The sequence below is a fragment of the Melampsora larici-populina genome (assembly GCF_000204055.1).
Source record: "Melampsora larici-populina 98AG31 unplaced genomic scaffold MELLAscaffold_244, whole genome shotgun sequence".
NCBI lineage: Eukaryota > Fungi > Basidiomycota > Pucciniomycetes > Pucciniales > Melampsoraceae > Melampsora > Melampsora laricis-populina.
In genome coordinates this window covers 1-12,491 of record NW_006768998.1, presented here as the reverse complement: position 1 = coordinate 12,491, position 12,491 = coordinate 1, and the positions used below count along the sequence as shown (strand labels likewise).

General features: G+C 40.3%; 3 protein-coding genes across 3 annotated transcripts; 2 read left to right on the top strand and 1 right to left on the bottom strand.

Annotated features, from left to right (window-relative positions):
• Nucleotides 1-6: 6 nt before the first annotated feature.
• Nucleotides 7-496, bottom strand: MELLADRAFT_114582 (uncharacterized protein; the record flags this gene model as incomplete). Its single annotated transcript, XM_007419552.1, has 1 exon — nucleotides 7-496. A coding segment is annotated over one exon (490 nt), but the record flags the coding sequence as incomplete, so codon positions are not given.
• An 845-nt stretch (nucleotides 497-1,341) lies between these two features.
• On the top strand, nucleotides 1,342-4,094 carry MELLADRAFT_114581 (uncharacterized protein; the record flags this gene model as incomplete). Its single annotated transcript, XM_007419553.1, has 6 exons — nucleotides 1,342-2,479; nucleotides 2,594-2,638; nucleotides 2,707-2,922; nucleotides 2,989-3,392; nucleotides 3,517-3,791; nucleotides 3,848-4,094. The coding sequence occupies 6 exons, from the start codon at nucleotides 1,342-1,344 to the stop codon at nucleotides 4,092-4,094; spliced, it is 2,325 nt and encodes a 774-aa protein (XP_007419615.1).
• A 3,834-nt stretch (nucleotides 4,095-7,928) lies between these two features.
• On the top strand, nucleotides 7,929-8,174 carry MELLADRAFT_87932 (uncharacterized protein; the record flags this gene model as incomplete). Its single annotated transcript, XM_007419554.1, has 1 exon — nucleotides 7,929-8,174. One exon carries the CDS (start codon nucleotides 7,929-7,931, stop codon nucleotides 8,172-8,174), a length of 246 nt encoding a protein of 81 aa, XP_007419616.1.
• Nucleotides 8,175-12,491: the final 4,317 nt, after the last annotated feature.

Sequence of the window (12,491 nt, the reverse complement as noted above, 5' to 3'; positions counted from 1 at the left end):
CCTCACCCGACGGTATGTGGAATATACTCGCTTTTTTGTTTCTTTCAGAAAATTTATCCTTTGATGCGACGGAAGGAATAAAGGACTGATAACATGGTAGAGTATGACCCAAGGTACAATGAACTAATTCTAAAGATACAGTTCCTAAGTTTTTAATGATTTCCTCTGGATGACTATTATCTTCTTCGCAAAGCTCGATTTTCGAAAACTTGAATGGCATTATTTTAGTGAAATCGTTTTGTAAATAGATACCATGAAAGGTGATTGCTGGAAGTTGATGACGATGGATGGCATAGCTATCCATCAAGACACCGTCACAGTATAGATATACTACGCGATCAAAAAGAGCCCTTGATCCCGAGAGCTTGACATGGAACGTCTGGCCCGGTGTGGATTCGCAGAAGACCGTGTTTGGTGCTGCCGAAGGAACGGGATACTCAGCTAAAGGTGTCCCATTGCAGATGAGATTTGCTTGGAGGTCATTCGCTTGTGGCATGATGTCAATTGGTTGGTTTCTCTTAAAGTCGATGAGATGATAAGTTATGGATAGTGTGTGGATAAAATATGTATGTAGAGATATGTTCAAAGAAGATAACTAAGATGGGGAATGGGTTCCGATGACCTTTAAATACCATCCGAAGATGGTCAACAGCTGCTGAATTTCAAAAGGGTCCATTTCAGAATATATGCACTGCGGCTTTTTACATACAGCACACAGTGGTGACGCAACCGCGGCGCAGCTATCCAGCTCAGCATGAGTCTGGAGATTTCAGCGCTGCAGCATACGATGGACGAGAGAGGAGGGTGGAGGACAAACCTCAAACAGCCTCAAACCCCAAACCTCAAACTCGGATACAGCCTGTACAGCCTGTACATACTGTACATATACAGGCTGTACAACTCTTCAATACGCAACTTACCCTTGCCCACCCTCACCATAGAACCCATCTTGAGCACAGATCACCAAACCTTTGATTATTCGGACACAGCTCAAGTATTGGCTGATCTATGGCATTCAAATGATTGGTTTCCAGAATCATTCTAGAGGGGCTTGTTCAACCATAAGAATAATTTAGTGTGATCCATGCCCACACACGCTGGTAACTACATACTATTGATCACTGACCACCTCTTACAAGCCCTGAGGTGTGATCCATTCACATTGGTTTAAATCAAAACACAAACCACCTTGTACATTTCGAAACAAAGGAAGGATGTGTCTTCATTTATCGGGATTGTGTTTTCTGATTGACTTTCTCTAAACACATAGCTTGATTCTAAATACGTAGCTTGATTCTAAATACCTAGCTTCTTTCATCATCTTTGCTTTATTTCCCAATGATGGCGTCAAGTATACCCAATCCTGATCTTGATTCTCCTTTATGCCGTCGTTGCGGTGAAGATTACCCAGGTAGAAATAAGACTCAACTGATTTGTGAACCATGTCAATGGAAGCAAGATCACCCAACCGAAGTCAATAAGATGGTACCTTGTCTTATCTGTTCAGCCCAGTTTGAGGTCCTCAGCACTGGATTGTGTGGTCGATGCAAAAAAAATCCAAAGGTGGTTGCGCTTCAAAGTCCTTCAGCATCTCGTCCATCAGTGGCATCACCAGCTAAATCAATCATTCCACCAATCATGAATTCACCGCACAAAACCCTTTCTTCTCTTTCAATTCCCTTTGGCTCTCAATCATGCTTGATCTCGCCTTCAAAGACATCTATCACCTCAAGTTATCAACCTTTGATACATTCCGGATCTTTGCGTCACTCAAGCTCTCAGGCATCGGAACCTCTGACTCTCAACACAGCTACACCTTCATCAGCTCATTATGGAATGCACCTTGAGAGCAGTGTTCAAAGAGCAATTTCTCAGGCTCACGAACTTCAATCTCGCCAACGTCAACTGCAGATAAATAACCATCGAAAGGCAGCTGGTCCGTATCCTCCCAGCACTGAAGCAAGATCATTTGCAAGATCCCAGCTAAAGAGAGTATCCGGATCAAAGGAACCAAAAACAACTGGAAATTTGCTCATTAATATTGCTTATATGTTGGATAGTGAACTGGTTGAAACTCAATTGCTTGGTGCTCGATTTGAATACGATTTCTCACAGCCAGATTGGATGATTGATTCGACAAAACAGGCCTGTACTTACTTTAGAGATCGCCACCCAACTTTCCCCTCACCTCAACAAGTAGTTGAGCTTGGCCTTCTTAGCCTACCACCTTATCAGAAAGAATGGTACCACCTGGGTGAATTAAGCGGACGCAAATCATTACCTAATCTTATCAACGAAAGTTACCTTCGTTCAAAAATCGCTAGTGGACGTGGTCTCGACAAGATTGTGTTAATTTACAATTCACATGAATATCTGACGGCAATCGGTGAAGAAAATGTTGAAGATGACTTCCTACACCTAGAACGTTTGTCATCTATTCCTCCACGTAGCATCACATTACGATCAGATTCTGCCAAAAGTAAGTTCTTATGGTTCAATTTGCTTGAACTTTCTCTATCATCAGAATCTGATATGTAGATGATAGAAACCACAGCTCGAAAGTCGGCTCTTCTTCTTTCTTCGGGTTCAATAGCTTCAGTGGTTCAGCAGGGATCAGTCATTTCAAATGTTGATCATGGTGAGCCAATTTCTTTTGCAATGATCAAATTCAGTCAATTTCTAATTGCATGTTTTTTTGTCTTGCAGAGTCTACACCTCCTCCAATAAGCACCTCGATTTCAAAAGACCCCAGACCAATTGTACAATCGATCGAAACTCAAACATCACCACCAATTTTGCATTCAAAAGGAACCCAGACTCCTTTATACCAACAATCAGTTGAACAAGTCAATACCGAGCTTGTTTATGAATTGTCTGCTGAACCTGTTCATCAAGTGCTGAAAAAGATCTTCGATGATGCCCGTAAGTCATTTTCGATATCGTACTATCACAAAGATAATCAAGCTGACTTCAATTCTTGAAACATAGCCGGTGGTAAAGTTACTTTTAATTGTTTAGGGATGATGCGAGCCCTTGGAAGAGGAACTCTTAATGTTACGACCATTTCTCGAAGCCGTATCAGCCCTGGTTGGAAAGCTGGTTCAATGCTTACTATCATCACAACTCATCCTGACTCACCTGATCTTGATCAAAACATACTCGATCGACTAGTATTTGAAAAGGCCGACATCATGTATTATGTCGATCGTCTTGCATTGATTGGAAGTGGAGCGTTTATGAACTGTTACAAAGCAAAGGTTGTAATCGAGGGTCAAGTGCGAGATATGGTTGCTAAGCAGGGAATAGGAGCTTCAATCAGTATTGAAAGCTATCAAGCATTGGCACAGCGCTATCTACAAGCAGAAAGGTGTATAGAGATGTTCAAGCTTGCTGTTCAGTCCCATTGAGATGATATTCCAAAGGATATCCATGATCTATGCCAAAAAATACGGGTCAGTGTATTCTCTTCCTCATAACATGCTGAATCGATGTCTAATATTGATTTACCACCCTCAGCTTGTCAAAAACTTTATTGTACACCAAGGACGCTCGGATGATCCTAAAACAGCCAACATATTTTTATTTGAAGAGAAGATTGAAGGAAATTTTGTGAAATTTTTTGGTAATCTATTCTTTGGAATCCCCGAGGACAAGGAGAATGAAACCATATATCAGATTATGCATACATTATCACACAAAACTTATCATGATAGCTATGGTAGATGGATGATTGCAGATATTCAAGGAAATAAAGACGGGCTACTCACAGACATCGCTATCATAGATGAAGAGTGAGTCCTTTTTTGCATTTTTTGTTTGTTTAATGCTCTAACTGAAGACTTTTCAGGTACCCATGGACTATGGGAAACACCAACCGACTTGGTTTGATTGGATTTTGCCTAACAGCAAAATGTAACTCCTTGTGTAAGTATCTTGACCTCCCACCTCCTCGTAGTGCTAGATACCCCAAGCTTGTGAATGGTGTAGTGGTTGAAGGGACTGAGAACGATTTTCCCGTGCTGGATTCTGATGCTGAGCGCTCATGGGAATTAGAGGCTGGTATCCGTTCTATTTCTGCATCAACTCATTGTTAAAAAATATCTTCTATGAAGATAATTTCAATGTTAAATCTCTCATCTAAAATAATAAAAAAGATACTTTATATTCTTTCAAATTTAAAAACTATATATAATAATGAAATACACATTTGGCCCTCTGATCTCAAACAAACAAACTAAATCTTGCTTTCTTAATTCCACAAAAGACTGAGTATTGTGAGATTCAACATAATGAGCAACTAAATCTGACCATCATCTACTACATCTTCAGAATCTCCAAATCTGTTAAACCTGTCATACTCTTCGTATTCTCCATCGGAGTTCAACATTCCTTCTGGAAATTCATCTAAATCTACATTCATATACTTCAATAGTCCCAGAACTGCTGTAAATACTTCCCATACATTGTTTAGAGTGATCTTGGATTCAATAAAGCCTAGCTCTTTGATTATGTTTGAGACAGTAGAAGCAAATATGGGTGGGGTGATTTGAAATAAAGTTTCTTCATCTGGGTAATAATGAGCAATCATATTTTGTACAAATTCTTTAGGGACCTCGAGCCCACCTTCAGTTCCTTTGTACTTTTCAGGTGCATAATGACACACTTCAGGTGAAACCCCTGTTGGAACAAGGGAATACTTTTGTTTGGCAATGCGGTTGAAGTTACGTTCCAGAATGAAGGAATCTAATATTCTCTGCACAAGCCTTATAAAAAGATGCAGGAACAAAGCCCTATAGACAGAGTAAAAATCATAATGAATATCATGAGTTAAGTGAAAAGATTTAAATGAGGATTGTACGTACTTCTGGATAGATTCTTTAGGGTGATATATCCCTTCAAAAATTGCATTTATAATAAAATCACGGATTGTTATGTTTTTTTGTATCATCAATTGTCCCAATAATTGTTCAATTCTTTGATTATGCTGTGATGTGGTGAATAGGTGTCTTCTTTCTGCCTCCTCCCAATCTAATCCACCAATGATATGAAGAAAAGTGATTTGGAAAGTTGCAATGTCACCGGTCTCTGATCCTTTGTCAGTAGTCACCTTTTGAGGACAAACTCCCATATCTTCAACTGTTCGTAAGAATTGAACTCCAATCCTTCGTGGATCATTATTGTTTGTTGCAACATGTAGTTTCAAAACCTTTCGACTCCATGAATCAATTGCACCGTAAATACATATACCAAAGGGCTTCAACTTATCGTGCCCATCCATAGACCAGACAAAATTGGGACCAGGAACATCGTACAACCGGCGGTGTAGTTTACGTCGGTGTCTTTCTTCAAGGCCTTCTGGGTATAATTCTCTCATCATAGCATGAACTGTGTCGCGATTGATCTTAAGACCATGATCTATTGCAAACCCTTTCTGCATTGATCTAATACCAGCTGTTGCACGGGATCCTTCTACCGCTAATAACATTTGATCTTTAACTTCTTGCACAGATGTCAACCCCAATTTAATATCATCTTTCCTCCAATTCAGCCCCATCTCTTGGCATAGCGTTTTGAGTTTGTTGTTGGTAAATTCAGGTATCTTACACACACGTTGAATGTAACTGACTACTTCTTTTTTTTGTAGGCCACGTATATGACAAAGTTTGATTTGGCCAATGATTTCCGCTTTTTTTTCGTCTGTGTATTGCACGTGTTGGTAGGTATGTAAGTTCAGCTTGGTCAGGCGATACTTGAGTTGCCTTGGGGTCCAGTCAATGTTGTGCTCATTATTCAAAAGTTGAAGTAAGTCCGGTAGTGAGATTTTGGTTTCGCATGCTTCTCGGAGTATTGTGTCGATGTCAAAGACTTGGTCTGCTGGTCCGATTTGATCAAAGTTGGGTAGAGCAGGTGTAAGATTTTGATTCAAGTTGTCCATCGTGTAAGAACTGAGAATCTGGTGGGCAATTTACGTTCGACTTTGAGGGAGAAGAGGAATGGCAAAGGAGATTTCACCGCTCGGGGAAAACAAAAGCACATCGATGCAAATGAACAATGTGAAACATGTTCCGCGGCCATTTTGATCCCTTGTCTCGTGCCAGTCACGTTTGATGGCAAGTTTGATTTATGAGTGACAAGTGCTAATGGTGAGGGTGGGTATAGGCTCTACAAAGCCACGCAAACACGTTTAAGGTCAATCTACGACTGAAGATGCTCCATCATATCTTCTAGAGAAACGTGAGTGCTTTGAGACAAGACAGCGAGAGGCTGTCGAAATCAATCAACTGCTTTTGATAATCAAACAAATCGTTAACGATTTGTTAACTATATCAATGAACAGATGCCTCATGAAATCAAGATTGTTGGGTTCATTCTGTTTCACTCAAGAATCTTGAACCACCTGGTATGAACCATTGAATGACCTTTTTTAGAATCAACTCATTGGGATTTAAATCGTCCTCAGACTCCTCAATCTTACATTTTTATCAAGAAGTCAAATTTACTTGACTTGGAATGAATCCACCTAATCCTGCAGATCTCGATCATACCTTTTCTACTTCACCTAGTTATAACCATAACATCTATCCATATGGCTACCATTGTTGATACTTCTTTCAATTCACATGAAATGCACTGTTGCTGTTCGGTTTCATGCTGGAGTCGGGACAGGGTGCAAAATGAAAATGAAAACGGGACTATGAAGACGAAAAAAAGTTTGTGCAAAGAGTTTCTGTGTTTGGGATTTTGTACAAAAGGTGCTGAGCCATCTGGGATATATACCAGTCAATAAATTGAACAAAGATATAAAGACTTATAACGAAGCTTCTTTGAAACTCTGTCAATCATGTTAATTTGTATGCAATTACTGTTTTGCCTCTAGCTTCTGAGTTATGCGTCGAGATGATCTCAAGGTCCGAAGCAGACAGGCAGAACAGTTTGCATACAAATTAAAGTGATCTTCAAAGCAACAAATAAGCTTGAATCCTTTTGAAATGAAGATGAATCGATTTTTTAAATGAGAGATGGAAAAATTTAAAGTATAGACAGAGGAAACGATTGGAGAGAAAGGTTGATGATGAATTAGATATCACACATCTATCTATATCTATAACATAAAATCACGAACAGAGACAACCATCTCCCGCTTCCAATTCCAAGACAGAAGACCGCTTCATTTACATGCCGCGCCGCCTTCCCTCGCAACAGACAGACACTTCCAACTACACCACGCCCGGTGACGCACCACTTAATTAATTTTCCTGCGACACTGCCCCACCCAACAACCTCATCCCAATCTCTACCCTGCCAATCCATGAAACATCATCATGTATCCGTTTTCTCAGTCTGCAATCTGCTTGCCACAAGTCCCTCACAGCCAGCGCCTCACCCTACTCACGCTGGAACTCTCTTTTCTACCGGGCACTCCTACTGCTCAGCAACGTCACTTAAGAATTGGATCACCCACTCTACAATTTGCTCGCTTTCAACACTGCCACTCCCAGCACCTTGCGACTTGGCTTCCATCACAATTGTTCATGCTACACTAGCAGGTAGACACTTCCTTCCACCGTTCGATCACCGACCGGCTCACTTTGAATCACTTCCCATGCATCAATGCTTGAATTACAAATCAAAATTCGAAAACAATATGTAGCGTTAGCGTTCCACCGGGGTTTGATTGGATCAGTGTTGCGTTGAAATTTTGGAGAGGTGTTTGTGTCGCATCAAGAAGAACCTCAACGGACAAACTGTCTCACCTCTCAGTGTCCATCTTTTCCACAATCAACTTTATGCTCATTTATCATTCGGGCGTTCAGAGAATCAAAAAATCAAAAAGCTTCACAGTCTCTGCATCAATCAAACCGAAATAAAGCCATGTCTCTAAAAAAGAAAAGAGAAAGCTGGAGAGCTCGAAAGCTCACGAAGCAAGAATGGGCGGAAAATTCTTAGAACCAACTGTCTTAGCAGTTGTTTCAGATCTCGGTGGTTTCGAAGACATTCTTATCGAGTCCGATAACGATGAAGATAATCGTGAAAGACATGATAATCAATCAAAGCCGAGACTACAGAAAGTGTATAAACTTGGATATGAATGTTTAGGTTGTCTGAAGGATTTGAAAAACTTTTGGAGGCTAGATGAGGAAAATGATGATGGAACTGTGGCTAGATTACTTTAATCATTACTTCACTCGATCCTGATGATAATGAATATTGCAGGGTATCACTTCTTTTTTGTGAGTCAAGCTTTGTTATATTCAAGTTTGATTCAAACAATTGATGTGATTTCCTTAACATTCTTTCATTAAAATAGGTGATCTCATCTCGGCTCTCGCTTGGCCCATTGATATTGCTTCAGAGCTTAGAGAAATGAATGAACTATTGGACCAGGAAACCAAACGAGAGCTCAAACAGATTGATTTTTCAGGTCTCATTTCTGCTCAACTTTCTTACAAACGTGATACGTTAAATGCTGGTGCTTTGGTGCATATATTTAGGCTCATTGTTCCTGCTCTACAAAAGGGTCAACGGTATATATTTTCTCTCTTAATCTAGAAGCAGGACATTGCTCTGACTTTCAAATAATTGTACTTTTCAGATAGCAAACAGAAAAGGACAAAAATATCATATGATTGATGTTTTGAACTCTGTTTATTTCTTTCCAAGGATTCATTTACAAAAAGCTAATCTTGATTGTGCATTCTTTTTGAATCTGTAAAGTGGGGATGTTTACTTTAAATTCATTGAAGCATCTAGATCAGCAAGTGATAAAATATGAATTTTTATCAGTCAACCAGGATCAAGTAGGTCCATTGGGTAAATATCAATTGAAAAAAATTCTTCAGTATTTTTCTTAATCTGTTTGAATTCAAATTACAGCTTGTGTCTACTCAATTATTGTATTTATATACTTGATAGTCAACTTTTGTTCCAAAATGTATTCTTTAATGAACTCTACCCACATCTTTGACTTGTCAAGTTCAAGCAATGCCTAGAGTTTTAACTTTCAAGGTAACATCTGGAGCTGTGAAATTTATCATGAGTTCAGAATGGTATAACATTGTTCCAAAGTTCAAAGTTTTGGTTGAAATGGTTGATTCTGATTTGGCAAAGCTCACAATGCAGATCAAAATCATACCCCAAGTTTTGAGGTTTCTTGAACAAGCTTACAGAGAGAAGGCTGACAATGATAAGAAGAACATTTCAACTGGTCATCCAAGACATGTTCCCAGGCAAAACATAGATCAGTGTTCTCCTTGTAGCAAGTATGATGTAGGCATTTCCAAAATAGTAACCTCAGATAGAGATAACTAGTATGAAAGCCCACATCTTTGTCTGGAAATCTGCCTTCCAAAGAAACAATCTACAAGTGATAACTGGCCCAAAACATTTAACCACGTTGCCGGGGCTGTGGGAGGGAGATAAAAATGACTAAGGAAACAAATCATTGGTCAAGATTTGTCTGAATTCAATTAAGGTTGGGCAATAAATGTTCAGGATTCATGAATTTTTTAGGGAAGGAAGACTTTGCACATCATATGAGTGTTTCAAAGGAAAACAGCTTGGAACATGTCTTCTTGGGGGGGTCACAGAGAAGTTTGCACTTTGTTACCTAGGATTATCACCATGGGTTTATCACCATACGGTGAGTTGGTTTTAACGCTGTTTACTTATGGAAACTTGCTGACTGGATGTTTCAGGGAACTCACATATCTGAATTCATTGTGGTGTATGTATTGGCAGCACACATTATGAGTGGTCTCAGCAAGGAAGCCCTGAATGGAGAAACATTGTGAAGTTGAGGGGGAACATTGTGAGGTACGCCAAAGTGAATGCACACTGGGAGGTGAAGGTGAGTTTGGTGTGTTTGTGCTACACTATGAATGTAACTTACAGTGTTTTGGAATTAGATCAGTGAATTTCACATGGTCTACAAACAGTGCCCGGTCCGCCAAAGTGGGAGACTATGTGGTCTGCCAGCACTCAGATGCGGTCATAGGAGGATTGGAAGAAATTGTTGTGGCTAGAGACTACTGGCTGTGCTGCTTGGTATTGTATAGAGTTGTAATTAGTTGTACAAAGTGAATATAATCACCCAAGTGAACATGTTGCTTCTGTTTTTGACTTATGTAGCTTAAGCAAGCCCCATCTGTGTGGCCGTGTCCGCACCCTTGCAGAGGGACTTATGACTAATTGTCTATTTGCGGCACAAGAACTCCAAGGGTTAAGTCCTGTTATGTAGTTTTTTCAATTTTCCCACTTCCCTGAATAAGAAACCACACTCTGAGGCTTTACAAAACTTGTTCAGACTGTCTTTCTACATGTGAGCCATCCTTACAAATCCTAGAAAACATGGTGGAGGATTCCTTTTTTGAGGTGCTCTTGCAAGCTCTTATGTCCTACCTGTAAGCGGGTGTACAGGATGTATTCAAGAATATGTGGGACATTTTGTTCAAGGCAGAAAGTCTCAGCCAAAAATCAGTTGAAAAGACCATGATACAGGCCAGTGTTGTAAAAACGTTTAAATCACTCTCTAGACAATACCAACCATATTTTTCAAGATGTGAGGCTTCAAGGATGTGGAGAAAAGAATTCTGATTACTTTTTAATCAGGCTCAAACTGCTGTCTCTCATTGAGGAAAGTGGGAAAATAAAAAAAACTACATAACAGGACTTAATCCTTGGAGTTCTTGTGCCACAGATGGATAATTAGCCATAAGCCCCTTCTGCAAGGGTGCGGGCGCGGCCGCACAGATGAAGCTTTGTTAAGGTAAGTTTTTGACTTGTGTGATATGTACCCACAGCCAAGGTGAAGCATTGAGTCTCGCTTGAGTGGCGGATGGATATGTACAAGGGGCGGCGCAGCCGCCCAAGACCTCGTATTAGATAAAGATGGAAGGAAGTAGCTCAACTGGTCAAGCTCTGGCTAGGTAGTTAGTCTGATGTGTTTGAGTCCACCGAGTCCAGACGTTTTTTTTGCTTGAACAGGACCCTCTTAAATGAAAACGATCCTGATTAAAGGCCCTAGTTTTACAGCAATTTCGAAAATAAAAGTGGTTGTCGTGTTTTATTTTTTTATTTTTTTCATTTCCGTGGTTTCCAATCCTGCGGGAAAACCGCGGGAAAGGCTGATGGCAGTGTCGAGCTCAGTTGAACTGGATTGCTTGTTTGAAGCCAGCGCCACGTCCATCCACACACAATTGGCCCATTCTCAACATGCCTGCTTCTCACAATTCACAGTCTTTTCGAAGTTTTAATCAATCACACCCATATCAAAGAACCATCAACTTCAACACTGCTCAACAGTCTTGTGGTTCGTATAGTGGTACAAGTAGGTTGTTGAATCCTAACCGTTTGTCTTGTATTGACTACCCAAATAGGATCAGTCAAAACAGCTGTCATACTACCGGCTACTGCTCCTGCAAACATTGATTGAAGGGTGGTTAATGAACTTCGTAGAGGGAGTTTCGATCCAGTTTGGGTGCTGCGTAAGAGGATCGAACGGGTTTCTTCAAAGAATGCATAATAGATTCTGTTAAAGGGTTTCAAAAGAAAAAATTATAATCAGGTTGATGAATTTCAAGGGAAGTTTGACGGATTGAAGGGTTAGATACCCATTGGTGATCGCGATTCCAATAAGAGAAGATCCAAGCCCTTCATAAATTTCAAATTACCCTGTTCCTGATTAATTGCTATTTTTGTATATATAAGTATGTAAATCTATAGCATGATTTTGATGAAGTTAATCCCGATCCTGATTTCTGAGACCTAGCACAAAACCAAGTGAAAAATCACCTTGAGCCCGAAAACCAGCAGTTAAGAAAGTCCAAAACTTACCTGCAATTGATTGATCACCGTCTCGGATGTCCTACAAATTGATCGCATTTGAGTGATTTCCAAATGAACACCCTCTAGCAAGGTTGGGATTGTGAGCTGAGTTGAGTAAGAGAAAGTACGAGTGAAGTTGTTCCTAGTTGATTGATTTTGGGTTATGTATTGAGCTGTACAGGCTGTACAGGCTGTATCCGAGTTTGAGGTTTGGGGTTTGAGGTTTGTCCTCCACCCTCCTCTCTCGTCCATCGTAGCAGCAGGACGCAATAGGTGCAATCACGCAGCCCCAAAGCGGATTTGATTCTAAAGTTCCATGGTTGGTGCCAATCAAAATGGCAACCGATCATGCTCATCTGTCGCCATTTTTTTTTTGCATTGCTTTAAGTGCTTTTTGAGCCGTTAGGCTATCAAACACTGTATGTATGTCCAGCACCGGTAAAACCCCTCTGGCTGTGTCAGGGGAAAGGTAGCTGTTGGCTGTTTCATCTAAGTGTACATGTGTAATGAAGAAAAAAAATGGAATGAGGCGGTGAAGTATGGATGAAGAGGATTAATCTTGAGGTTCGGTGAGGTTGGTAGGGCGGGCTTCGTCTGAAATTTTCGCCCAGGTCCATCTATTGGCGAAGCGCCAAGTGTTGTTGCAAAAGGTGCGATGCGTATGTCTT